Consider the following 27,689-nt stretch of genomic DNA (forward strand, 5'->3'; position numbering starts at 1 on the left):
GAGACACAGAATATTTAAGAAGTAACAGGAGGGAAAAAAAAAGAAGTTGGTGGTTTGAAGATGTAGTTGGGAAAAGAGGAAAAAATCCATCCATACTCATTCAAAATTACAGGTAGAATTTTTAGATAAGAAGAAATTAATTATACAAGCTGGAACTGGGCCAGGACACTGTCCTTTTCTATACTACAAAACGTTATCATGTTTGAACATGCTTGTAGCAAATTGAGTCACAGGACACAAAGCTGAGCACAACTTTCCTCTGAGAGTAGGAACAAGCCAGCACAGCCCCCTCTGGGTCACCCTGGTCTTATTGTCATGGGATATCATGCTTTTGAATGCAATTTTTCCAGGGCCCTGCTAAATCAGTCAGGATCCAATCCCTGACTGAACACAGTGTTCAAGTACAAGGCACCACTGTCCTTCATGCTCTTGTAGCCATTTGTGCTAATGTCACACCAGCTGAGAAGAGGGCTCACCAGGATTTAGGTACAGAAAACATCCCTGTGCAGCTGACACCACGGAGCAATTCACAGGGATGTGCAAGCTCTCTACTTGTACAGTGCTTTATTTACAACTCATGTGACAGAAAATGGGGGGACAAGAGAGGAAACATGACATTGCAGCTGACAGACAACCTCAGTCTTCTTTTTCACTCCTGACTGAAAGCAGTGAAAACTTCTTACATCAATAGATCTTCCTGCAGGAGGAACCTGTTAGCCTCTCCCAATGAGGTTTTATCCTATGCAAGGCACCGCAGTAATGACTTTTGCTTTAGGGTCCTTTAATAAGCCTTCCTAATTTGAGAATAATGAAGACTGAAGGGTTCACATCCCTTAGGCCAGTCAAGGAAGAGGGCAGCCCAGGACAGTAGAGATTGGGGAGGATACTAATATATTCTAATTGCTTGCTAAACTTTTCTTGTTTGTCTGGTACAGAAAGGGGCCCTCTTTGCTCCATTAATTTCACTGCTGGCACATGATGGAGTGATTTCATCACCCTCACCCTGCACAGGAGGATGTGGCAGCTGGCACAGGACCTTTACTGGGGCAGTCATATTTCTGCATCCCTTGGGATTAATGTTAAAAAGACACAAATAGGAAGACACAAATAGGAAGGCAGTGCACACAACACAAGAGGTGTTGGGAAATCTGCCTGCTCCTGATCGGTTGAGTCCATTTGCCAGCATTTTCTGAGGGACAGCCACAAGATGTGGTGCACCCAGCAGAGGAGAGTTGGTCACTGAGTCAAATGCAGGAGCAAAGGTCCTCCTGAGCTACAGCTGCACTGTCAGTGCTGTGGAGAGTGTCAGGGGTTATGTCCTGAAGGATGGCTGTGTGGTTGTGTTCTGGGACAGACATGTGGGGACCCTTGCTGTACTGAAGACAATGTCAGCCATTGCAATCATAAGTACTTTTGATTTCAGCTACATTTTTTCCCAAAGACATACATTATTTTCTGTCTCTTTTGCTGCGCATTGATCTGCCATTGAGTACAGGCTGCCAAGAGATGCCTCAGACAATAGAGTTCATTACAGTTCATTGTGCTCCCATTTTACATCACTCAGCCCTCCCCTCCTCTGTGCCTGACATTTTCAGCTACCCTGCAGCAAAGAACTTGGCCAGGAGGGAATTCCAATCCCACCTCTATCCTCAGGGCCTGTCACTTAGTGCAACTCACCTGTAAGGGAGGCATTTACCCCCCAGTCATGTCTGCCATCTTCAATTAAATATAAGCAGTGGGCTTTGGTTGATCTGTCCTTAGTTGTCTTCTACTGAATATGTCCATGGGTCCAAACTCCCAGCAGATGTTCCCCAGACAATGAGTTTGGTGGGAGATTTCTCTGAGCCAAAAGATATATCACTTTGGAGAGGATGTAAATATTTTTCTATAGTCCATTGACTAGACAGAGTCAATGATGCCAGTGAAAACCTAAGCATATAGCTGAGGTTTGAACCCCAAAACTTGGATGAGTTCCTAAACACACACACATACACACACATACACACACATACACACACACACACACACCAATGCCCATCATCTGAACAATTATAAAATAAATACTCTTCCAAGGGCAGTTGTGCCTCCTACGCAGGCCTTGGGCAAGCATGGCCTGGTTTGAGAAATTCTTACTGCTTAGAGGAAAGAGGTTTGGAGATATCCCCTGCTAGACACTGGTTAGGGTGTCCCTGTTAGGTAGATGCATCCCCACCTATGTGGTGAGAGTAGCAGATCTTGGATGGAGCAGTGAATAGCTGTTTTCTATCACTGTGTTCCTGTGCTGTGTTTAAAAGCTTTTATGTGAACCTTGGCTCTTTAAAGGACCAAATGGGTCAGTAAGTGCTAGTGACATCAGAATAAACCTATACTTGTCAAACTTGAGTACCATAAGAGCAGTAATAATGTGATTATTTCCCTACACATTTTTACCCACTTTTTCATACCTAGTCCCAAATCACCAGATTGTGGCTGAGGTGAAAGTAAGAAGAAAATCTATAGAGGAAACTTAATCAATCTCTTCCCACTTTCAGCACATTGTTGTCCATCTGGGAGATTCAGAGAGGGAATCTGATTTTTCAGTTGCTGTTCCACTTACTGATAGTACCTCCAGACCTCTTAAATATAATTTGCTTTAGCTAAACCACTGTTGAGCTGAAGTCGAATTTGAGTTTTGAGCCATTTAAAAAGTTCTGGGTGGATTTTATTTCAGTGAAATTTACAGAAGTGGAAAAACCCCTGAGAAATACTTTTCTACTGTTCAAATCCTTCTTCAATCCCTTTTGATGATTATCTATACTTTTCTCTCACACACTCCATTTATTTTTCTTTTTGGATTACTTGTAGTCTATTAGGAGTTTTCAAGTGTGCAGCTTGGCCAAAAGGTGAGTATTTTCAAACCTGAAATTAAATTGGCAAACATTTCTATCTTCAAAACAGAACCTGTCAATTAAAAATTTCAGTAATGAAAAAAGGAGTAAATGTTTAGAATGGTATTGAAAAGGTATAAAATCTTTCTGTTTCGAAAAGATAAAAGCTCAAACACTGAAACTTCCAAACCATTAGTTTCCCTGCACCTTCAGCCAAGACTTTGTTCTGGCTTGCGTGAAATGCCTGCCTGCCTCTGGCACATGAACCCGGGCAAAGAGCTAAAGTTTGAATAAACTATACAGTATTTCAGCTAAGTGTTGGAAGTTAACCAATTTTGGTGAAGTATCCTGCATTTGAGTGGGAATTAATGCAGCTCCATTCCAGACACGGAAAACAGAATTTTGTTTTCTTAGCAAAAAATATCAAGTGCTGGGAGAATTGGCCCAAAAATCACATTTCATTTTTTTTGCATTAAACCACTGTCAAAAAAGTAATTATTACTCATCAAAATTGTGTTGTTGGAACTCAGAAATATAAGGATGAGTACCTTATATCCACACATGATTTGAGACTGAAAACCAAAGCCCCAGTATCACCTTTTTTTTTTTCCCCTTCTGGTATCATTAAGGTCGCTGGTGCATCAGTAGATTTTGAGACTGGGAAGAACCACTGTCACAAGGCTATCCACACAAGCAGCAGCTGAGTCATTTCACTGCAGCAAGCCCAGTGACTTACTGGGGGAAGGAAATGGAGCAGGTATGTCAGGGGTTGCAGCTTGACAGTAGAGGCCTGGAGCTGCACTCCTCGTTGGGTCTCAGATAATGTCCCACTTCCTTCAGTGATGAACAGCAGGGCAGACATGGGTAATGACCCATTTGTCTCTCCAGCTTCATATAAAAACTGAGTATTGAGCCTTTCAGTCTCTCCTGTGCTATTATTGACTTCTCTCTCATCATTAGTACTTAATATCTATTTTCAGGATCATCAATACGCATGGACTTGTGTATATATAATCATATTTACCTTCATGTTTACTAGCTGGAGATTTTCTTTCCCTGGTTCACAGTTTTGCTCACCTTATGAATTATCTTCATTTACTAACATTTAATTTGTGTCAGCTGCTATAAGCTCCTTGGCTGAACACTGCATTTCCTGTTCTGAATCTGACTTGGTGCATCTGAGTATTTCTGCTATGTTCCACACTTTTAATTGCACCCCACAGGTAGTCTAGCATCCTCTGACTAGCTCAGCTAGTCCATTTTCTTTATTTTTAGCTCCCCTAAAAATAACTGACTGCCCTCTCACCATTAAAGGTGATGCACAGCACTGTATTTCCAAAACATGTCAGTTCTTAGCATTTCTTTATAAATAACCTCTTGAGCCTTTCCTATTGTTTGGACCAGAGTAACCTCTGCAAATATCAACTCCTTCCCTCAACTTTCCTATAGTCTTGGGGGTTGTGATTAACGACTGATGTCAAAATAAAGTGACACCATTGAAGACTTCCCTACCATCTTTGCCACCCCTGTCTTTCCCACTCCTCTATAGTCTCGGTCTGGGCTTTGTTTTACATAAACTATGTGCCAAAGCCTTGTCTCTTGCTGGCTGACAAGAGGGGTTCAAGATATCTCCGAAGTCTTGCAGGTTGGTTAGCAGTGATATCAGCAACTTTTTTCTGCGTGTTGCATGACTTTCATCATGCAACCCCCAGAAATATTTTCAGGCAGTATAAAGGGAGATTCAACCCATTGAGACTATCTCCCATTCCTGTCTCTGCCTCAATATCATTTGTGTTTCATGAATATGATCAGGCTCCTTCATCCACTCACTCTCATCATCCAACCCCAAGAATGTAGCCTCAACCCAGGGCTAATAGTGGACACCAGGGCAAGAGCCCCTCTCAAGTAACATTTTCATCCTAATTTCAACTCATCACCATTTCAGACTTTTAAAACATCACTCATGCAGCAAAATTCCCAGGCATTTTCCAAGATAAGAACAAAATGAACGAAGACGACAAGGAAAATATTCTGATTATGGGTTCCAATTTTTTAACCCTGATATTCTGTGGTACATTTCTTTATTTTCGAATATAAAGTGACAGAAATAATTTGTTGTTAGAAAAGAGAAAGTATCTTTTACTATTTACAGGTTTTGTACATCACAAAGGTTTTAATGCTTTTGTTGATTTTTCTTTTTTTTTTTTTTCTTTTTTTTTTTTCTCCACATCCTTTAAACAATGCTGAACTGGAAATCTCAACAGTTCACAAAAACCCTCTTCCCCAGAAACAAACCCCCATGAGAAACAAGAGAAATCAGAGGGAAAAAAAATTAACTCCTTTCATAATTTTCCAGGAAATCCATTTGCTTAAATACATATATTTTTATATTTATAGATATTATTTTTTCAAGTTCAAACACCCAAAATTCAAGAGAGAAAGGGAAAAAAAACAACCAAAACAAGTGTCTTCCCCACCCCCCTCCAGAATCTCTTGATCCCTGCTTGTCCAAAATCAGAAAGAGTTATTTACAGAAAGAAGAACCGGAGGAGGGTGAGGGCGTAGGAAAGAGGAGAATGAGGTTGTGACAGGCGGAGAAAAGATTGTAGGATTAGGGCCTCGGAGAGGTGAGGCAAGCCTGAGTTCGACTGCGCTTTCCCTTAGGAAGACGCTACACTGGGGAAGTGTCCCCTGTGTCCCCTTGCCCCGTGTTCAGCGCAAGGTGCTGCCTTTCTGGATCCTGTCCCAGCCCCACACAGGAGCTCGGTGTTCATCGCTGCCCTTCTCCCCACACCCTCCCTTGTCTTCCCCTGCCAGCCAGCCAAACCTGGACGTCTCCATCCAAAGGTATTACAAGGAGAAGAAGAAGTACCTCAGGGGTCTCCGCTGCACCCAGCTGAGCCCCTTCACATGGATGCATGACAGGCAGCAATGGTTGATGCCCCTTTCCCTCCCACCAGCTACTTTTGCTGCTCACCCATTTCACTCCCAGTCTAAAGTCACTGAGTGCTCAGCTAAACTGTGTGTTCACAGGAGCCTAACTCCAGGTCCATAGGTTCCATTACATGAGACTCATCCTGCTGCCAACTAACCTTGGCACCCTCTCCTTCTGTTTCATTACTGCAGGGCACTGGCAAGTAACAGGCACTGTGGAAAGACTTCACAGAAAATCCACCTCAGATCCCAATTCTTCCTTCTCTCTTTACAATATTCTGACTTCAGCTGCAACCTGCTGGAAAAGGTCTGCCAGACAAGTCAAATTTTACATGACAGAAAATGAAGTTTATGCTGCAGATGTGAGCCTGCAATTTCCACATGATTTGTGTGTATTATAATATATTCATCAGGAAACACTATGTAAATGTGTGTAAATGCAGACCATGATCTTAAATCAGTTTTGCATAATGCAAGTAAACAAATTAATCTCCCAAAGTGCTTGTAAATGTTAATAAAAACTTGACATTAACTGTTAACTTAATGTTACTAGATGATAATGTTACTGGATGAGAAAGCAGTGTTGTGTGTCACATGTGCCCTTAAAATGCAAATGAGTAAAATCTACATGTCCAAGCAACATGTTCTTGAGAACTCAAATTGCTGTTTGCTGCAAGTCATGTAAACTCTACTTTATCTTTAAAAAACTGCCTCCTCCCCAGAGAGAGTAAACCATCCAAAATGTAAGGAACGCTTGAATATTTGAAGAGTGGCAGTGACTGTGTAAGTAGGAGTATGCATAATTTAAAGAGATTTTGGCAAGACAGATCTACAATTCTGGAGCAATTAATTAGGCTGCAAATTGAACTAAGCTGACCCATAACCCTAGGAAAGCTGGCTTTATCATCCTAGACTTTTGAAAACAAAAGGAAGCTGGGTCAACCTCTGTCCAGTTGCATGTTTGTTTGCACTTCAAACCATCCTTCAAGGTTTGAAAGCAATGCCCAAGAAGTAGTTGGCCAGAAAGTTAATTCACTATTCAAACAGACCAGGATGTCTTGGATGAAATTCATGAAGAGTTGCCAAGCTGAATGAGCACTTTGCATGATACAAAGAGGTTCTTGATGAAGCTTCTCCAATGTGACAGTCTGAGGTGTTACTGCACACTGGTGGAACCAAAAAAAGGAAATTATTTTCTATACAATATTTTGACAGTCTCCCTGTAAACGCTGAAAATTTGTAGCAGCCTGACAAAAGCAGCAAAGGGATGCTTGAGACTACTTGTGAGGAGTACAGTAAGACCTTGATGTGCAAGTTTCCAAAGAAAGGAAATTAGTTGTATTTTGAATCCTAGTAGAGCTTCAGCTGAGAGAAATTAGGTCAAGCTGGCAGCAGAGGCTGAGCCCCATGTACTGTACACATCCTCAGAGAGTATTTACAGTTCAGCACCTCTCTGGATTAGGTCCATACATGCACTTTCCTGTGCTACCTGTAAAAGTAGAGCTAATTGAAGCAATCACAATTTGTGGTTCAAGTTCTCTTTGTCCAAGTCTGGGATAAGTTACAGCATCCTCAAGGCTTTGCCCAGTTGAAGAAGTGGAATGAAGCTGGAAAACAAGAGCACTTGCCAGAATAGCAAGATTTCTCACCAAACTCACCTGAAGCAGAAGTCAATTGCCCTGGGCATGCTGTCATCCCTTTATGATTTCCAGAAGTGTAAGAAGAAAACATCCTTCCAGGTACTGAAGTGGCGACTCTGGGGTCTTGTGTCTTGCTCCTGGTCACAGATTCTCCTCTTCACTCTTCCCCTGCCTGTGTAGGAAAACCTAATCACTTTAGAGCATGGGGGGAATCTCAATTGGGTGGATGTGCACAGTGCTGCAGAGATGAGTGTATCTCTCTCAAATCTTGAAAAGAAACAAAAAAACTCCCAAACCAACAGGCTGAGACCCTGATTGGCCCTTCAGGTTGAGATCTGTCAACATCCCAAATCAAGTCTCCCAGCACAAACTTCCTACTACTTCTGACTGCATCCCAGAAAATTACTACAATGCTTTCTCCAAAGAAAGCATTGCAACCACAAACATAAGACTTTTCCAAATGAAAATGCCAGATGTCCTTTTCCTCTGCTCCTAGTCTTTATCGCTGTTCATACAAGTTATACCAAGTCACCTGGCTTATCATGTCTGGATGCCTCAATTATTTCCCCTACAAAATGTATGTCTCATTTAACCTTAATAAAATTAGATGCAAGTGCATGCAAGATTTCAGGACATTTGCATAATATATGTAAACTATGGCATCTATCAATTTATTTGTTAATGTAAATGCTAATATTAATGTATTTTAGTTTAGCGTCAAAATTGCAAACTCTTTGAACTAAGGACCGTGGCAGAGTGAAGCATCAAACATACAAATCTTGTCAGAAAAAAAGACTTAAATGGTTTTGATCAATTTTATGTCAGGGTTTCACCCTGCTGGCACAGCATTTCATTTTACTTGCTGCTTCCCAAATTAATGACTGGTACTGATAAGGTCCAACTCCACAGCAATAGTGTTGTTAGGAGAGGGGGAGTCATTTTGATCAACACAAAATTACCCCTGAAGCCACCAGTCACTGCTTGCATTTGATGTGCATCCCCAAGCATACCTTTCTGATGAAATCCTGTCCCACATACTACCTACTTCCCCCTCAGTGACAAGTGCTACAGCGGAGGGAACTTTTGCATCTTCTCAAGGGATCCTCATATCCTCAGCTCAACCCAGGGCATCCTCCAGGATTAGTTGTTAGTTGAGATTAATATCACAATAATTTAGGCTTAGGAGAACTCAATTAATTTATCTCAGTATTAAATACTCCAGCCCCTTCATAAAGAGATTTTTTAAAAGAATAAACATTTCTAGCTTCTGTAATGGAAATTTCTAAAGACATCCAAGCATCTAAGCACAATTGGTTTTCAATAAGATGTGTTTTGATTTAATAAATTTCTTGTGTGCTTCTAAAAATCCTTCCCTACATGATGCAAACATGGCAAAATCATTAACTGTTTATTTCTTCCCGACACACAGTGCTAATGGCTTACATTTGGGGTTGCCTGGGGTGCTCTAGGTCCAGGATGTGTAGTAGGGGATCTTGAACAGAGCCAAACAAGTGTTAAGTGATGAAGACTCTGGACTCAGGGCTCATCCCTTGAGACCAAGGTGGCAGAGAAATTGACCCTGCCCTCTGTGGCAGGAACTAGTCTATTCCCTCAAAAAAAAAAAAAAAACAAAAAACCAACAAACAATTAAAAACACAAAACCAAAACAAAAACAAAAACAAACCCAAAAAACCCCAAAAAACCAAAAAACAAGTAGAAACTTGTGCAGAGACTGTGTTTGAGCACCAGTCAAAAATCTGCCTTATTCTACCCCTGCAAAACAATGCTCTACATGGAGAGACAAGTCAGAGTTTCCAAGTGAGGCAAGAACCTTCTCTTTCTCCTTTCCAGGAAATTTTCCCTTGGGAGCTGGGAAAATGGAGAAGGAAGAACCAATTCCTTCTTTTCTGCTTTGATGCAAGTCTACACACGAAGCCTTGAAGGAGTGGTGAGCACACGGTGTAAGTCACTCAGCATTCCAGTGCGCGGCCCCTGCCCAAGGGCAAGCGCTTACCCAAAGCTTCACCTTGCAGCTGGCAGGCGTCCGTGTCTTGTCTTCTCAGCAAGGATAACTAATCAAAGAGCCACAGAGACAGCTCCAAAGCATCATGCTGCTCCAGTTTTAATCTAATGCCTCAGACAAGAAAGCGGCCATGAAACCCTTATTTCCTGCATGTAAAATGGGGAAGGTCAGCAGGGACAGCAAACTCAGTTGTCACTGCAGCACAGAGAGAACCCTGAAGTGGCTTGAGGAGGAAGAATATCCGAACAGTTAGTTCCTAAGCAACGTGAAGCTGCAAAGTTAGACAAAGTGGCTGGTTCATTACAACTAACTCTTTTTCATTCAAAATAAGATGCTTTTACCAGTATCTTAACACATCAAGGTTCAGTCTCCAGAGCTGAAAAAGGAGTATCAGTGTGCAGGAAAGGACCAGAACATGGGGAAGTGACTTCATTACATGGAAAAGTCCTTACATGTGAAAGGCCTAAAAGAAGCCTAATTGTTTGCTTCAATAAGTAAAGAACATCAGATTATCTTCCCCAGGTATGGGAAATACCCCTTTGCAAATGCCTTTCCTGTAACTACAATCCTAGTCCCTTGTTCAAATGTCAAAAAGACACATTGAATAGCTGTTTTTTGCTGACATAATCTTGGCTTCCTGGTAGTCAAACAAATAATCTATGAGGGCAAACAAACCCAGCAGCACTCGTTAAGAAAGACAGACACATTTCAAGAGTATCCAAGGTTTACACGCTCCAGACCTCCAGATTCCTGCCTTTGCTGTACATATGTACTGGAAGGAGTTCTGTCCTCCTTCTGGCATGGTTGAATGTTGACCTGAAAGACCTGATATCTGAGCAGTTTGGTGCAGAGACAAGGTGAGCAAAATGAAAGCTGTTCCACTTTTGTCATTAGGTCCTGTGGGTCTAAGGGAAGATAAGCCTGCTGCTTCATTCCAGGGAAGTGAAGGTGAGCGAGCACACAGGCTGGAGTAGAATGGCCCTTGGCTGAACTTCCAGCAAAGCATGTTGCCACAGCCCTGGTTCCAGAGTCTGAGACATTATGCTTGGAAACCTGAATCTTCAGAGCACTAGCCAAGCATCTGCCTTAACTTTGTTCCACTTTATGGGTCCACCAGTAAGAAATGCAGAGCTAGTGCAAAATGATCACAGGTGGAAGATACCATATTCTTTGTAAGGAAGCAAGTGGAATCTACAGGGACTGAAGCAAAGTGAGATGAACAATACCCCTAATTTTTGTGAATGTGTAATGACTTCTTTGCCCTTATTAATCACTTAACAACACAAAGGAGTCTCCTATAAAGGAGCAAGAGCCCTTTTTCTTAACATGCAAGGGCAGGAGGTCACAAGGGCAAAAAGGATGGGACTAGCAGACAGAACAAGTGGGAAGAATGGTAAATAGCCAGATAATCATTGGAGAGACAGCCTAGATTTGTAACTAATAATGAGAAGAGCTTCATAAAGCAGACAAAATCTCTTCGTCCCTGTAGGAGTCAAAAAGCAATCACAGATGGCATGGCATAGGGATTAGCAACAGGGAGAGACAGGCTAACAAAGACCCACAGAGGCCAAGAAGATGCTTCAGTATTTGGTATTTTTTATGCTAGCAGGACTCTCCCTCTTTTTTCCACCAAGAGGTAATGTTCCCATGGATCCCCTTTCATACCTGGTTCAGAACTCAAGAACCCACCAGTCTAGTTGATCTACACCATCATTGTCTTCAGGTCCTCCTTATCAACTTCACCCAAGTCTATACTGACTTGAGCACAAGACAAGATTTTTATCCAGGATTCTTTTTCCTAACACACTGCTAGAGATGTGGCCTAAGTTGATATTGAGACTTCACTGTTTTTCAGGCTTGTCAGTCAGTGCTGAACACAATTTATTTAATACCTTATTTTAAGCTATATAGTACGCAATTTGCCTCTTCCAGTCTAGAGTGTAGAAGACACCCAGACAAAAAGGACAGAAGCAATAGAGAAGGTCCCCTGCTAGCAGGCAGGGCAATGTTGTAATGATTGTGTTGGAGATGGGAGCATGAGGGAGTGAAGCTGAAATTCATTTCCAGGAGATCTGATTCACTCAGGCATGTGGAATACCTTCAAGGCAGAATGAACAGAGCAACCTACCAATTTTCCTTGACCATTCCTGAAACCAGCATCTCCTGTCTTCCAAGCAAGAAGAATTCACAGCATGTGCTGAGGAACCACCATGATCCACAGCAGGGTGGAGTGAGTGCTAGCACCTGCTCAAAGGCAATGCAGTGCTCCAGCACCTGAAATCAGAGCCCTCAGTGGAGATAAAGAGCACTGATAACCTCACCTCCTTCAGGGGAGCAGAGAATCACAGCCATCATTTCTAAGAGGGTCTGGAATGCTGAGACGACCTACTGTTTTGTCTGGAATTTGGAGAGGCAATCTGCTTCCTTTAATAAACTGGTGGGGAGGAGTAAAATTTTTTTAAGGAGTGAAGAATGGCACCAATCTGTCCTGCAAAAGGACACTAGCTTATTCTCTTGCTCAGAAGGAAATGTGAAGAGCCCCTGGTTTAACTCCTATAATTCACACTACAAAATAAAGAATTTTTTCAGTCCTTCATTAATGTCTCACCTCCTTTGTACCTGCCTCCTACTATTGATACCTCAACTACTCAACAATCTTAAATCAAGAAGAAAAAATCACGATGAATGCAACCCTCAAAACCAATTCATGGCCATTTTTAAAATTGCCTTTTGGTTTTTTGAGTCCTTGGGATTCATTCTGTTCGTATTTTCAAGGGTTTCTTCCCAGCAATCAGAGATATAAAAGATCTTTTCATATAGAATGAGTTGTGGTTTTTTCTTCTTTTTTTACATAATCACAAGATTCCAGCTACCAAGACTGAATACCAAGACTGAAGAAAAACATTATGTACTGTGAATCTCACAGTAAAAGCCATGACTGCAGTATCCCTCTCTCATACACCACGCTTCTCTCTTCCTTCTTTGTCCCTCAATAACTAAACAAAAACACCCTTTGCACAGCTTTTATTCTTGATCATTTTATTTTGGTGGTTTTCATGCTACATAAAAATTATTTTTTATATCAAAAAATTATTCACAATATTTCCAAAATAGTTCAAGTTTTTTTTTCCTTTTTGTGTTTTTTAAATATTTTTAATGTATTTTTATTTCTTTTTTTTTTTTTTACTGCAGCTAGGGTTACAAAACATCCCATTTCCTCTCGCCACCACCAATTCACTGTCGGTTCCCTTTTACATTTGCATATGTAAAAAAAAAGAAGAAAAATAACAAAACTTTTTATATAATTTACTTGAGAAATAAAAAGTCATTTGGCACTCATGTCTCTGTGGCTCTGATTTTCACCAGTGAAGTGGCTGGAGGTGGGCGTGTGTGTGTGTGTGTGTGTCTGTGTGTGTGTGTGTGTCTGTGTGTGTGTGTGCACATATGCATGCAAAAAGGGTACGAAGAGGAGGCAAAATTTAGGCAAAGATGGTCTCAGAAGGGGACAGGATATATCTGCTGTGTTCAACAGCCTGATGGGTGGCCAGGTTCATCACAAGGTACCAACAGCTCAAGAGAAGAGGAGGTAGCAGTGTTGGGCAGTAGAAGACTTAGACTAGAGGTGAGTATTTTTCTTTTGGTTGATAGACTGAGCTTATCAAAGGTGCTCTCCAAAGTAAATGTACATTAGTTAGAAAGCAAATACAGCTGAAGTTGACCTGTGCCAGGTCTAGAGACGCTACCTGCCCCAACCCTAGTAGACACAACAGTCCTCCACTGCTGTCCTCAGCCACTTCCAAGTGCCAAAGGATGAAGGTGCTGGGTTTTCCCTTAGGTGTCATGATATTGAGAGCTGGCCAGCTGCCCATGCACCACCTTTAATTCCTACTTCATGGTCTGTGGGACTCTGATCAGCCCTGAATGATGTTGTCCAAGATGAGAGTCATTCCTACCCACTTGCAAATAGGTTAGGAGAGGCAAGGCTGAAGACTTCTGGCCCATTCAGGGTCATTCATTTGTCCCTGTTGCAGACCTACATGCCTGGCTCCTGCTCCAGTGTGGGAAGGACTGTGCAGGGGTCAGTGAACCATCTTTCCCTGCCTGCCCTCCAGCCTGGTCCACAACCCACACATATTAGAGGATGATCATCTGTGGATGACCATTCCCTTTGGGTCAGGCCCCTCTGCTACAGGGGTCTTGTCCCAAGAATGGTCATGGAAACTGCCAATTCCATCCTCATTTGGACAACCTTGCATGGCTTCAGAAGGGCAGGACCCAAGGGTCAGACAGGCTCCCTGCCTTGCAGCAGCCTTTGGTGCAATGGCCAAAGATCACTGGAGAAACATTTTAACATTTTTTAAGGGAAAAACAGAGAAATTTTAAAAGGAAGAAAAGAGAGGGAGTCCCCCCCCCAGAAAAAAAAAAAAAAAAAAAAAAACAAAACCAAAAGAAAACCCCACAACAAAAATCTCCAAAGCCCACTTGTGCAACAATTAAAAATTTTGTCTTCTGTGACTCCATAGGGAAGTCATTGAAAAGCTACTTCCTGAAAGGCTGCTGCCCCCACTATGTACCAGGCCTCACCTCCAATTACAGATGGTGCTTTGGTCACTGGCAAAGAGACATTCCAAGATAGCCTTGCCATTCAGGAAAAACATGTACAAGGGAAAGACCCCAAATACAGCTGAACCATACAAAAAAGAACCGCACAGAACTGAGGTCTCGGAAAGTTGTATTGCTGAAAACACCTCCCTGCGCCCACTAAAAGGACTGTGTAAACAAACAAACAAACAAACAAACATACAAAATAAATCAACAGCTAAACAATAAACCTTTTCCCCCCCATGTTAGAAATTTTGAAAATGCAAAGCTAAAAAGAGCAGTTTGCTCTGTTTCTGACCTCTGGTGAGAGACAGCCTGCTCCAAAGATAGGAAAAGCAACCAGACAGGCAAAGAGGCCTCCAAAGCTAGCAGCTTTCTGTGCTAACCTCCACACTGACTGCCGTCCAGTGGAAAGGTCATTTCCTACAGCACCTCTTGAAGGCTCCAGCTTGCTAGGATTTTTTAGGTGTATAGCATGTAGATAATAGCAATAATATCTAAAATACACACACGCACATGTACAAGCATTCACACACATATATCTTCTCTTCCATAAAAGACAAACCTGGCAGAGTACAGGATACAATTTGATGAAGAGGAAAGAGCAGCTAGACATGGAAGAAAGCAGAGGAAGTGGATGGAAGTGGTCCGATAAAATGACTCATTGGAGTCCACAGATTATTCTCTCACATTTCATATATATGAAGAAAAAGAAACCATCAAAGAGGCCCAGTGACACCAGCACTAAAGAGCTGGTTAAGCAGACTTAAGATAGGCTAAATGATGAGTGCCCCAGCCCCTAAATGTTGCTCCTTCCTTATCTGACTAATCATGGCATCTCTTCATTGGGTCCTGATTGTCTTCTCTGGCTGCTGACAGAGGACAGCAGTGTCTTGTTCAGCAGTTTGGCCAGTTAAAGTGCTGTCCCAGTTGCTGTAGGGCCCTCCCAGCAGGTCATCCTCTCTGGTGCTAGCACTCTTGTGATCTCTCCTGGAAATGAATGGGATGGAGAATGGCAGAAAGTCTACTCTCTTCTACTCTCCCTATTCCCTGTCCCCTCTGGAGAAATGGAACTTCTCCAGAGTGTGGGATTTGCAAGCTCCAAGCAGCAAAAGTGATGTTCTTCCAGGTAATGGGATGGGAGACCAATTCACCTCAGCTCAGCTTTTTTGTGTGTCTATCTGACACAAGAGCAAGAAAGGATGGGCTAGTGTTTTCTTGCAAGCTGAATTTAAGTGCTTGTATCGCCCTAGGAGGCAGCAAAATGAATAGCAAGGGAGTCTCTTGTTACAGTCACAGATTAGATTGACCAGATCTCTCCTAAAAGTCCTTACCAGTCAGTGTGTGTCTTCCTGTTCCACCTACCAGTTAAGGCCAAAGTAGGTAATGAGTGTGGCACAATGGTTTGGAAATGTGGCACAGCAGATGAAGCACAGAAGTGAATGAACACATGGAATGGGTTTCTGATGCTGTAGTCAAACCCTCTATAGGGCCTGCATCCCAGCCTCATCACTGATTCAGAGCTGGTCCCCTGGAATCCGAAAAAAAGCAACCATACCAGGGTGTACCAGGAAGGAACAAGAGGGTTGCCAATTTACCTGCAGGTACCTACCATCATCTGGCTTTAGCATCATACAGCTCCCATCACTTTTGTCTCAGCTCAAACACATGCATACAAACACCTAAGAACACGCACAGTGGCACCACACATACAAATGTGTGCAGGCTGCATAAATACACATACCAACATGAACCCACCCCTGCTCCCCATAATAGACACGTGCAAAAAATACAGACAAGTAGCAACAGGCATGCAGCATACACATGGTGATCCCAAGCAGAGGGAACTCCTCTAAGCTATGTTCAAGCATGGTAGGTTCCTGGGAGATGAATCCTGGCAAAATACAGTGCAGGAAGAGGCCCACACAAGGAAGAGAATCCAAAAAAGCCATTCCAGGCATCTAAACCCCTAAGTAGCTTTTCCAAAAGCTCCTTGAATTTCACAGGAGTTTAGCTGCCTGTGAAGATGAATTTGTCTCCAAGACCTGGAAGGAAAGCAGAGGGAGAAAGTACAAAACTTGAGTCTTATCCCTTTGACTGATTTTTGTCTTTTCAGAGACAGGTATCACCTTTTTCCAGTTGACATGGGACTTACCATCCAAGTGACCAAGGACCTAGAGAGAAGTCTCATGTAATGGAAGCATTCTCTCTGGACACCCTGCAAATGTTGCCTTTATGCTGTACTTTTGCACTAAACGGGCCAGCATTTCCAACTCCCCTTATGTTTAGAGTTCTGCCAGGAGTCACTGGAATGTACAAACATACACCTCCTCCCAGACTTACAGGAATTTGTAGCCATGTATTCACCGGTACACAGACCTCCGTGGAACATGCTGAGACAGTTATGCCAACATCATAGCAAGGGTACATCAGAAGCCTGACTACCCTCCTCACACCTGTAAGCAGAGATCCATTCCCAGGAGCCTGTGGTGGGTTTCTCACCCAGAAATCAGAAACACAAGCTTGCAATGGAATGTCAGGTTGAGCAAGAGTTAGCTGCAGCTGGGAGAAGACTGCTGCTCTGAATAACCTTTGGCCATGCTGACCCTTTGCATTGCTCCCTGCACTGCCTGTGTACTTCCATACAACTGCACTACACACACAGAGGCTGACGCCCTTTCTCAGACTGTGGCCAGCAGATCCTGGTGTCTTCAGAGATAAGCAGCCAGTGCCAGGTGGGTTGATGTATATTCATTAAGAAACAATGCAATTGTCACAAAGAGATGTCTTGGCATCTGCCTAAAGCCTCTACCAGTCTCACGTTGGCTCTCTCCATGCTTATTCACCATCATATCACTCTCCTTACTGCTATGACATCAGACCACAAACCCTAGCAGATAATGCCAAGTACCAGCTTATACTGATTTGTCAGACAGAAAAGGACCAAATACTACCAGGCGTACCAGGTCTGCAACACAGCAGAACTTCACATAGGTCTTTAGAAGCCTTTAGGCAATAAGTGAAGTGCCCTGTGCTCTTAAAAGATAGCATACTTCTCTCCAGCAGCCTTGCTTTATTCACATAGAGTAAAAGCAAAGAAACGGTACTGATCCTGATATGGGTCAACCTGAAGTGGATAAAAACTGTATCTCTCCCTGCTATAAATGTATCAGTCAGCCATCAAATACAGAAATTATGTTCTTTCTCTGGGCTTTCTCGGAAAATACAATTTCACTGCTCGCTTGCATGGGCAAACTTACCATGCTGATGATTTCTTGAGTGTGCAAGAACAGAACACTAGCTCAGTGAACATGACAGAGAAGTCAAAAATAGCTACAAAATATAATCTTTTAAAAATCTGGTCATGGCTAGAATTTTCCAGGAGAGAAGTAGATGCCTGCCCTTCACTCATCTTCTACACAGCATTGCACAGGCTGATGAAGACAACAGAGAAACAGGAGAAAAATAAGAGCAATAAGAGAAGGAGAGTGGGGAAACAGCTAACATAAGTAATTCTGAGGGAAGAGGCATTGAGATGAAATTGAAGAATTGGTGTAAGATGGGAAAGTAGATAAGAGGCCAGGGAGATGAAGCAGTAAGCTGCTGGAGAGATCAAAACACCTGAAAATGAGGTTCTGCTAAGAGGAAGGACAAAGAGCAGAGGAAATAAAAGTGGTCAAGGATGGCACAGAGGGTCTGAGACAATGCTCCCTCCCCTTTCACTGGTACTGGAAAGACCACAAGAAGAGGGAAAAGGAAGGGTTGACCAGGAGAGGAAGGCCCATAGAGAGGTCCCTGTAATCCACTGTAACAAATGTATCCTGCTGACATCCCAGGGAGAAGACAATGGGGACCAGGGAGGAGGAAGTAATCAAAGAGCAAAGCACATAGAGAAGGAAACAGCCTTGTGCCTCACACAAACAGTCCCTAGCAATCAACACGGCTTTTATTACAGGAAATTATTAACACCCTCTGCTACCCACCACCCCTTACCAATCCCAAACCTCCCCTCTCTGGGGACCCTTTCTTGGCACACACATATAACATCCAGATAAACTTTCCAAACCAGCAAAAGCAACCACTGAAACAACTTCAAACACCACAGACCAATAAAACCACAATTTAGAACTTAACTTTCCCAACCCCCCCCATGCCATTATTTAATAAGGAAATACTGTACAGATATAAAACCCACCCTTTTCCCAACCTGAATATAATTGCTTGAGCTAGTTTCTGTACATATATACACATGTATTTACACAGTAATGCTGCAGTCAAGAAAGCAGATGATGTAAAAGTCATGAAGTGAATACATAAATCAAATAACTACCAGCAGAACATTAGGAAAGGTCACACTGTTCCTACTTGGCAAAAATGTGTTGTGGGACAGAGTCATTAAGTGTACTGCAATGTACTCTGTGTCGTGTGTGTGTGTGTGTGTGTGTGTGTGTGTGTGTGTACACATACAGGCATGCAAACCTCACAGCTTCCTGCTGTCTCTGGTTTGTTCATGTATGTCTCACTTCCCCAGTATGTCTTGTATGTGCATGCGTGCCCAGAGGAACCCCTGTTCCACAGCATGGAATTATTTTCTGACCTGTTGGAGTGTATACCAGTGCTTCATTGCCTGTGAATCTTTAATGTCAGGAAGCCAGCAGGTTAAGATATCTGAACTACTAACACATCACAGAGATCCTTCTTTACCTCAGCACTCAGGGGATTGTACCCTTGACATTGGCAGACATGAGTCTTGCTCTCTGCAATATCGTTTCACTGTCTTTTTCTATACACAAGCAAGTTTATGCTGTGTCAGTTTTGTTGTCAGCAATGGCAGAAGGGTGCCAGAATTCACTCAAATGACATAGCTAGGAGAGGAATTTGAGGAATCTCAAGAAACGGAGAAAAAAAAAGAAAGCCAATTGCAAAGTGGTTTTTGTTGTTGCCGTTCTAGTGGCAGACACCCAGGTTTGTCTGCAGTCAGCCCCAGGGAGGTCCAGAGGGCCCATGATGAAAATAAAGCAATAGTGTTTATATTGCCAGTGAGACACTCGGCACCCCGATTTGCCTTTGATGGGGGAGGAGAGAGGAAGCCACAGGGAAGTGTAGGTAAATGCAGCAAGGGTCTATGGCTTGGAAATCTATTTGGCTGCAAATTGAAAATAAGCCCTTGTGGGGACAACAATCAGGTCCCACTAGTTACTATCTCAATGTAACTACCTGCAGCATCCAGCAGCATGGTAGGTGTGCTCCAGGTGGACACGTCAGGTGTGTTCAGCAGCAGGGAAGCACTTATGGGAAAGAGTGGGTGCAGATGGGGATCGTGGCTCGGAGTCTGTCCCCATTTGTTGCCAGCAACTTGGTTCCTTTCTTGCACACAGCTCCCAGGGACTCCTGTGGTGACCAGGCATATGCCACAGAAAGGAAGCATAACTGGACCCCACCCTTTGCCAGCTTGGACAGAGAAGAAAGGATGAAGTGTAATTCCACAGAGCAAGGGCACAGAGGGTCAGCACAAAGTCCTTTCATCAACGCTCCTGATCTTTATCACTTCCATTTTCCCTTTCTTTTTGGCAACCAAAAATATGTGGGGAAGTGCAACCTCCCACCCTTCTCCAAGAGAAGGGCTCATCAAAGGTTGCTTGACTGGAGTGGAGGATGTGTGAAAGGCCTAAGTCTGATCATTGGCTGTGTTCCCAGGCTTGCTTCCATCTGTTGATAAGCAATGGAGGTGGGAGGATATGCCATATTTGATAGAAAGCTCTAAAGCAAAGACTTGCCTATGAAGATCCCTGAGGTATCTCTGATCACTCCAACCTGTCACCACCATCATATTAATTCTTTGTCTCCCCCTCTCTCTTTTGCTAGCAATTTTGCTGTGAGCAACAACCTGATCTAAATGTACAAATGGGCACTATTCAAGATGGATGCTAGTGTCTTTTCAGAGTGAGGAGCTCAACATCAGCAGACATTGCTGAAGAAGAGACCCATCCTGGCAACTTTTAACCCCTCCATCAAATCCTTTGCAGCGTCACAAAGGAACCTTCCTCCCCCAGTATGCTGGAAATTGAAGTACCAGTTCCCTACAGGCAAAGTTCATACTTTGATATTGCTGAGCATTTTGAACCCACTGGGGTTCTCACCTGGAGAGCTCTGACAATGCATGCTGGATTTCAGAGAGAATGTGATTTTTTGTTGTTGCTGTTGCTGAGGTGGGGACGGTGTGCTTCATTGTCTCAACTGACAACAAGTTCTGACTGCAGCTTTTCTTGCTTACTTAGGATGTGACATTGCAAGCTCTGATACTGCCCTCACTGGGAGGCATGATGGGAGACAGAGAACTAGTACACCAGCCTGTGTTGTGTTGCACTACAGTAAAAAGCTGGTGTGAATACTCCAACAAGGTTTATGATGTGGAGATCCATGGCTGCAAGTTCTACCTGCCAGTTACTTTCTACTGTGTATGGCACATTTCTGATATTTTTTGCATATTTCCTCCATCTCCTTCATAGACATCCTCCTTCAGCTGAGTACATACACTCCAGTACCACTTCAAAAGAACATGGCTCATGAAAATACCTCTCAGAGAGCCATGCCTCTGGCTAGAAGTGAGGAGGTAAATGTCAGAAACATTGCCAAAGGTGCCTATTCTTTCCTGGGAGGCTGTCTGCAAATAATCAGTAGAGGTCACCGACTGTAGAGGACACAACGGTTTTTGCTTAGTATTCTTATGTGCAGAAAACTTCAGAGAGAGGAAATGTTCCCAGCCACTGCCCCATAAAATACTTGTGTTTCTACAGCAGAGAGAGAGAAATGGTAAGGCAGGGGATGTGGAGTTTTGTCAGGCTCTGGTATGAAATCCCATTCTTTTCTGGACAGGTAATAAACAGCACATGGGTGGTTTTCTAGTATAGACAACACCTGCTGCTAATATTACCTGTTTGATTCACTTGAATACTTACAATGAAAATACACCAAATCTAAAATTCTAAATATATAATCAGAGTTTAATAACATCATTGATTTATTTTCTTGATTATGAATTATACCCTCCCCCCTCCCACCCCTTCCCCTTCATCTCTGTCCCAAAAACTTGTTGACCTGTCAGAACTAAAATAAACAAAGCAACCAGAAAAGATCATCTGTAGGAGAAAGGATTAACCTGATGGACACGTGGCCTAATATATTACGGGAGAAGGCAAAATACCAGACTCCTGTGGTTAGACCAGTGGTTCAGTCCAGAATTTCCAGTTCTTCTTTTCTGGTTGCCCTAGAGCATTCATTTGAGTGGTTTGTGGCACAGTTAATATTTGCAGAGCACTCAGAGTGTTAACAGTGCTACAACAGTAAGAATACTAGATAATGATTTTGGCAAACTATCATTTGCCAATCAGTGGAACAAGGGACAGACCAGTTCGGAGAAAATACGAACCAACTTTCAACCCGGAACACAAAAATCAGAACCTTTAAGAAGAGATTTGAAAAAAGTTCCATTAACTTCTTTTTGGTTTGTTTTCAGCTTAATTTCCCTGCAGAGCCACCCTCCAGGTTTCCTCATTCCAGGTGGGGAGGGACGGAAAAGTACCAAGATAACCACCAAAGAGATTAGCTGCCCTTGTCAGCTGTCAAGCTTCCCAACCCCAAGCCCTTAGGAAATACCAGAAATTATCACGAGCTTTCCCAGGTCCAAGATTTCTAAACCAAAGTAGCACTGGAGAAGTCTCTTAATGTCAAAATGATGGTCCAACCTGAGTGGCCAACTTGATGGTTCACCCCACCACTATCAAGACAGTGTAGTGCTTTGAGGCCCAAACTCCACAGAGAGATGCTGGTACAGAGAGTTTATATGCAAAAAGGGATTGGGGGTGTTCCCATCAAAACATGAAACCCTGCTGGCAAGGCTTGAAGTGACGTTCCGGCGTCTTCCATTCATGAAGATAAAGGTGACAGGGCAATACAGGGGGCCTCGGGGGAACACAACACACATGGGTTTCTCTCTCTCTCTCTTTTTTTTTTCCTCATTCATACGGCCTCGACCTGCGTAAACCGCTTCCAAAAATGCAGCCTGAAAAGTCATAGAAAACAAACAGAATGGAAACAAACTTCCCCTCCCTCCCACCCCACGACCTGAATATTCACGAGAAGAGAAACACCAATTTATACAAAAACGCAATAAAAAAGAAATATTTACAAAAGAAAGGAACGCCTTCTTGGTGGCTGCTATCAGAGGTGTCTGACAAGCTGCCATGTGTTCTGGATTGCAGATCGCTCTGTTAATTTGTTTGGTTTCTTTTTTTTTTTTTCTCTTTTCTTTTCCTTTTTGTCCTTGTAATGAGAGAAGAGGGAAAGAGTAAGAAGCTCCCTTACCCCAAAGACTAGGGTGTGGCATCACAAAGACTCTTCCCCTCTTTCCTCCTTAATTTCCTCTGTGAAATATAAGAAAATATTCCCCTCACCAACCCTGCCCATCCTCTCCTCACACACTTTGACTTTATAGGTAAATCCCACCCTCCCCCCTGCCTCAGCTTAAAAAAAAAAAAAAAATAAAAGGCCTTCTGTTGGCTTAAAAAGAGAACAATAAGATAAAATCAACCATGGTGTGGTGAGGAATGTCAGAGAGGTGGCTTTCAGCTCAAGAAATATGGCTCACAAAGACGGGGCTGCCATCTCCCTCCAGAGTCAATCCTCAGCAGCATGCCCATGCTCTCAGCACAGGACTCTCTCAACCCTTCATCTGGTGAGCCATGGTGATTGAGACCCAGGATAAGCCACAGAGATTTTGCCATATCTCTCAGGATGGGAGAGGCTGGTCCACACCCCCACCTCAGGAGATAGATGACATATGATAGGTGTGTTCAGCTTCTCACTCCTACCATTGCTCCTTTCCCTTTAGCTTGCATCTAAAATGATACAATGAAAAGAAAAAACACTCTTATTGATACTAAGTGCACCAGGAAAGCTGTCACTACAACTGCAGGGATGGGAAACCCTAGGCTATTCCAGCTTTACACCTGTGCTAGTATCTCTCTCTTCCACAGAGGCACACACACACACACGTACACACACATCTCAGCTTTTCACATCTTCAGTCTTCAGCACAAGTTTCTGTGCTCTCTGGCATTTATTCAAGCACATCCTTTCCCAGGAAGACAAGCTGTGTACTTCCTCTGTACATTCAATAGTAAATATACACATGTATTTCCCATGGGTGCATACACCCTCCTCCCATTTTCACATGTGCAAGGAGGCATTGAAACAGTCCACCAGCACCACCACTATCACACGCACCCTTCTATGGCATTTATTTTTTCCTTTCCACCATTGGTACAGGGCACCCTATTCTTTTTGTTCCAATCTGCTGGCCAAGTATAGAGAGAGCAGAAGGATTAAGCTCCTTCTTTCTCTCCAGTTCTTCCTGAAAAGACATGCCAAAATGGGTTTGGTGAAAAAACTCCCCACCTTTCCCTACTCTTATGCTCTGTTCTACTGTGTTTGTTCTCCTGACACCTCATAGGATAGTGGGTTTAATTTGCTTTCTTCACAGACATTTCAAGTATAAAGTTATTGTATATACTCGCAGATAGGCAAACCCATACTATATACCGCTCCCACCCTTGAAGAATGTCAGAACTAGTGAGCAGCTCACAGCTAACATACCAACCCTGTTCCTCTTTCCTCAAATCCTTCTCATTTCAGTGCAAACCAGCATCTTTTGTCTGAGTTTGGGAAACCAGCCCTGGAGTCAGGGAGGCTCAAACTCATACTCTGCTTCTTTTCTCTTCTCCCACTGGTCTGCCATAGATTCAATGACTGTAACAGCCATAGTGAAACCACTAGCCTGACCTGCAGACAAATCTTCCCTCCCTCCCTCCACACCCCCCAGCAGACAATTCAAAATTTTAGCGTAAAATTTCTCAGCATATACGCAAATATATATATATATATATATATATATTTCAGCCCTAAACCCCCATAGTCTTCACAAAATAATGTAACAAGAACCTCAATATAGCTAACATGTAAGTGCATCATCAAGTTAGTCTTGTTATTCTCCCTTCACTTTCCACGTCAAACACTACTCTTTTCTAGGCAGTTTTAGGAACAGTTGCCTGAGCAAGCATATTTTCTTGCATGTCCATTACACTGCTGCTGCTGCCTCCTCCTGTCACACACACACATAGGTGTGTGCGCACATGCCTTTCCCTGCTGGGAGCCAGCAGAAGTGAACACTAAAGTCACTGCTACTCTTCCTCAGCACGCCCCTTCCCTGCCTTTTTCTCTGCTTCCTGAAACCACAAGCAAGGATATCCAACTCTGACATCACTGTAAAGTGCAATGGCCAGGAATGGAGGAGAATGGGAGGAGCGAGAACATGGAAAAAGAGATAAAACGGGAGGCTTGGGAAAGGAGGAGGAAGAGGGGAAACCAAAGAGGTGGCACTTGTCATCAGTGCTGCACTACTCACAACTCCAGTACCCCACAAACCAAGGACGACTCAGGAGAGTAGCTGATGGGATTGATCCCACCCCACCCTCCCATGCTCCACATACATCCCCAGTCCCTCCCCACGCTCTTCCCCTCTCACTCAAACATCAGACTCAATACTGGAGAGTTTCTCATAAACATGCCCGTTGCTGGAGCCATTGAAAGCCCTGGGGTTTTTGTTGTTAGGCACACAGGGGTTGGACTGGTTCCCTATACAGATGTCCTTCTGGAAACGGGCTGGCACAGCCCCATGAAGGGCTGAGACCACCGGCTTGTTGGTGGTGACAATGGCTCGGAAGTCTGGCCTGGCTTTGGGCCCTCCTGCCACCACAGGCTGCCTGAAGAAATAAGATTTGCTGCCGTGGAGCAAGCATTGGTCATCCCCAAAAGTGGGGATGAAAGGGTTTTGGGTGACCCGATCAGGGTAGAGTGACTTGCTGAGCATGTAGCCCCCACTGCTGCCGGGGTTGTTGTGGTGGTGGTAGCTGGTGGCGGGCACTGAGGACTTGTTGTTGGCAAAGGTGGTCTCACTGGCTGGCATCTCAAACATGTGGGCGTAGGGGCTCCCCTCCAAAAAGCGGCCCTTGTCCTTGAGGCTGACGCTGCGGGGGGCCAGGGCTGAGTCATCCTTCTGCAGGTCCACAAAGGTGTCGTAGGAGTGCTGCCGGCGGAGTTTGTTGCGGTTCTTCTTCTGCACCTTAGAGGCAGAATTGGAAGGGCTCTGAGGATATTTGGAGGAGGAAGTGGCACTGGTGGCCACGGGCACAGGGGCAGGCGGCTGGTCCAGCTCTTGGAGCGAGTTGTCCTCACTGATGTCATACAGGTTGCCCGCTTTCTTGCAAGCCTCACAGCGGATGCAGGCCTGGCGGGTGGAGTTCTGCCCCACCGTTGATGGTGTGTAGTTGTGCAGCTTAGAAGGACAACTGCGGCAGAAATTAGCCCCGCTCCGGTCTTCCCAGTCTAGATTGGTCAGGTTCTTCTCCCACGGCGCTGGGACCCCACTCACAACGCTATGCTTGTGCTCATTGCCTCCACCAAACTCGCCTGAGCCATGCTTGTGATGGGCCCTGTTAGTGCAGGATCCACCCCCTCCTCCTCCCGTGTCACGCTTAAACTCATCTCCCCGTTCTTTGTAGATATCTGTCAGGTCCACGTGTTCCCAGTGTGGTGAGTTCTCCTTGGTCCGAAACTGGTCAAGATAGAAGTCCCGTAGCCCTTCCTTGTCCCTGAAGTAGCGCTTGTGGTCAGGTGAGCGGGGCGGGCGCCGGCGGTAGGCCAGCTCTATCTCATCAAATTCCCTCCGGGACTTGGCGGAGGCTGGACGCTTCTTCAGGCTGTCCTTGTACTGCTGCTTCCGCCTCTTGGCTGCGTTGCCCTCAATGTTGCCATAGGTGACCGTGTGAGTGGAAATGTCAGAGACATCTGAGCGGATCAGGTCGTCATGGGTCCCACTGCCCCCGTAACGGTCACCCTTGAAGGAGAACTTGCCATACAGGTCACCCAGCTGGCTGTGCTTGGCCGGCGGCAGTCCCAGGTCCAAGGGCTTCTTCCCGATGGAGCGCGACTGGGCGTTGAAGGGCGGGTTGTCACAGTCATAGAGCCCGTCAATGGAGCTGGTGCTGCCAATGCTATGAGGGCGGTGGTGGTGGTGGTAGTGGTCTTGGTACACATTGCTGTCCTTCAGCTGGAGATTGCCAAAGGTCCTTTCCACCTCACTAATGTAGTCACTAAAGAGGTTCTCCTCACAGGGGGGGTTGTTGTAGGATTTGCAGTCTGAGTGGGTGAAGCTGCGGCGGTGCTCAGAGATATCATAGACGGATGACTCGCGGCGGATAAAGTCCAGGGCACTCTGTGGTGAGCCATTGACCCCTGACAGGTTGGCCATGTTCTTGGCTGTCCGAAGCAGGCGGAGGATGTTGGAATGGGTGTTGTTCATAGTTGCTGTGGGGGAGTTCATTGCTGACTGGCGTTCTTCAATGGCCACGCCATGGATGCAGCTGTAGATACCCTGAAATGAGAGAAAGCAAGGAGGTGAGCAGTCCTGCAAAAAATACACAGAGGGGGACCTGAACTGGGAAGCATCCTGTGCATCAAGAGCGTGTTCCTGTGGGATAGCAGGGCCTATGAGCCTTACATCATGAGGCACAATCAAATCAAATAAAATCAGATATGCTCTACCAACCCTTGCTGTTCTGACCCTCTTTTCTTGACCCTCACATTTTTCTTTTCCCTCCATTCCTCTTCCTCTGCTGTTTCAAGTTGTATCTCCAGGATGCAGGAATGCCTACTTGCATCTGTAAGAGTTAGTCAAGTCTAGTAGGTATAACACAGAATTGCAAATGGGGACAATAATATCCTTGGGAATAAAAGAATCAAGACATATGATTCTGTGTGGATGAGAGGATGAAAGTCTGTTTTGGCCCCTGAAAATCATCTGGGCATCAGTTAATCACTGACACAGGAGATAACTTTAAAGGGAACAGCTTAATTTGTCATAAACTTAGCTACCTTTAACACCAGTACAGATTAGAAAAGGAAACACAGAAAGAGCAGAACTCTTTAATAGATATGTAGGTATTTTGCATGTGGTTTACTGAGGTACAATAGAATTATTAACTGCGTTCTGTTAAATTTAACAGTGATAACAGGCTCTAAATTGACACCCCTGAAAGCAGAAGTCCTCTAATCAACCTCAAATTCAATGAGAGAAAGGCCAAATTTCTCCATATTCTCCACAAGCTCCTTTCACCCATGACTGTTTGCAAGGGCTATCTGTAGGAACAGAACATAAGAGGCTCCTTTATTCCCTGACCTACCACATGGTGCCTGATGATTAATGTCAATTGTGAAATGGATACCATCACATTATCATGGTTTCTCAGCAGCTAGCAGATGATTAACATTTTTCAGACCTTTCACCAACCTAGCCCAGGTCTAACAGATAACCACAGAATGAAATAATCTATTCTTATCTTAGGGTCACCAAACACAACACCCCATCTCATCTCCAGACTAAACCACATTAGAAACTAACAATATAGAAAGAGAGGCTGTGCCCTTGCATTCAAAAGGCTTTGTAATTTCTCTTCAATATGTTATGCAGCAATTATATACTCCTTGTACAATCAAAGAAACTTCTGC

The 27,689-nt window shown here is 43.9% G+C and overlaps 1 protein-coding gene across 5 annotated transcripts in view; it reads right to left on the reverse strand.

Moving 5' to 3' along the window:
* Nucleotides 1-4,894: 4,894 nt before the first annotated feature.
* GRIN2B (glutamate ionotropic receptor NMDA type subunit 2B) overlaps nt 4,895-27,689 on the reverse strand; it is a 224,454-nt gene continuing 201,659 nt past the window's right edge. For all 5 annotated transcript variants that reach the window (XM_021552888.4, XM_021552890.3, XM_021552889.4 and 2 more), the window contains one exon: nt 4,895-26,556. In XM_021552888.4, the coding sequence (XP_021408563.1) occupies nt 24,649-26,556 (1,908 nt within the window). In that variant the 3' untranslated portion in view covers nt 4,895-24,648. The remainder of the gene's footprint in view (nt 26,557-27,689) is intronic.

This window comes from Lonchura striata, chromosome 1A (assembly GCF_050655825.1).
Source record: "Lonchura striata isolate lonStrDom1 chromosome 1A, ASM5065582v1, whole genome shotgun sequence".
Classification (NCBI taxonomy): domain Eukaryota; kingdom Metazoa; phylum Chordata; class Aves; order Passeriformes; family Estrildidae; genus Lonchura; species Lonchura striata.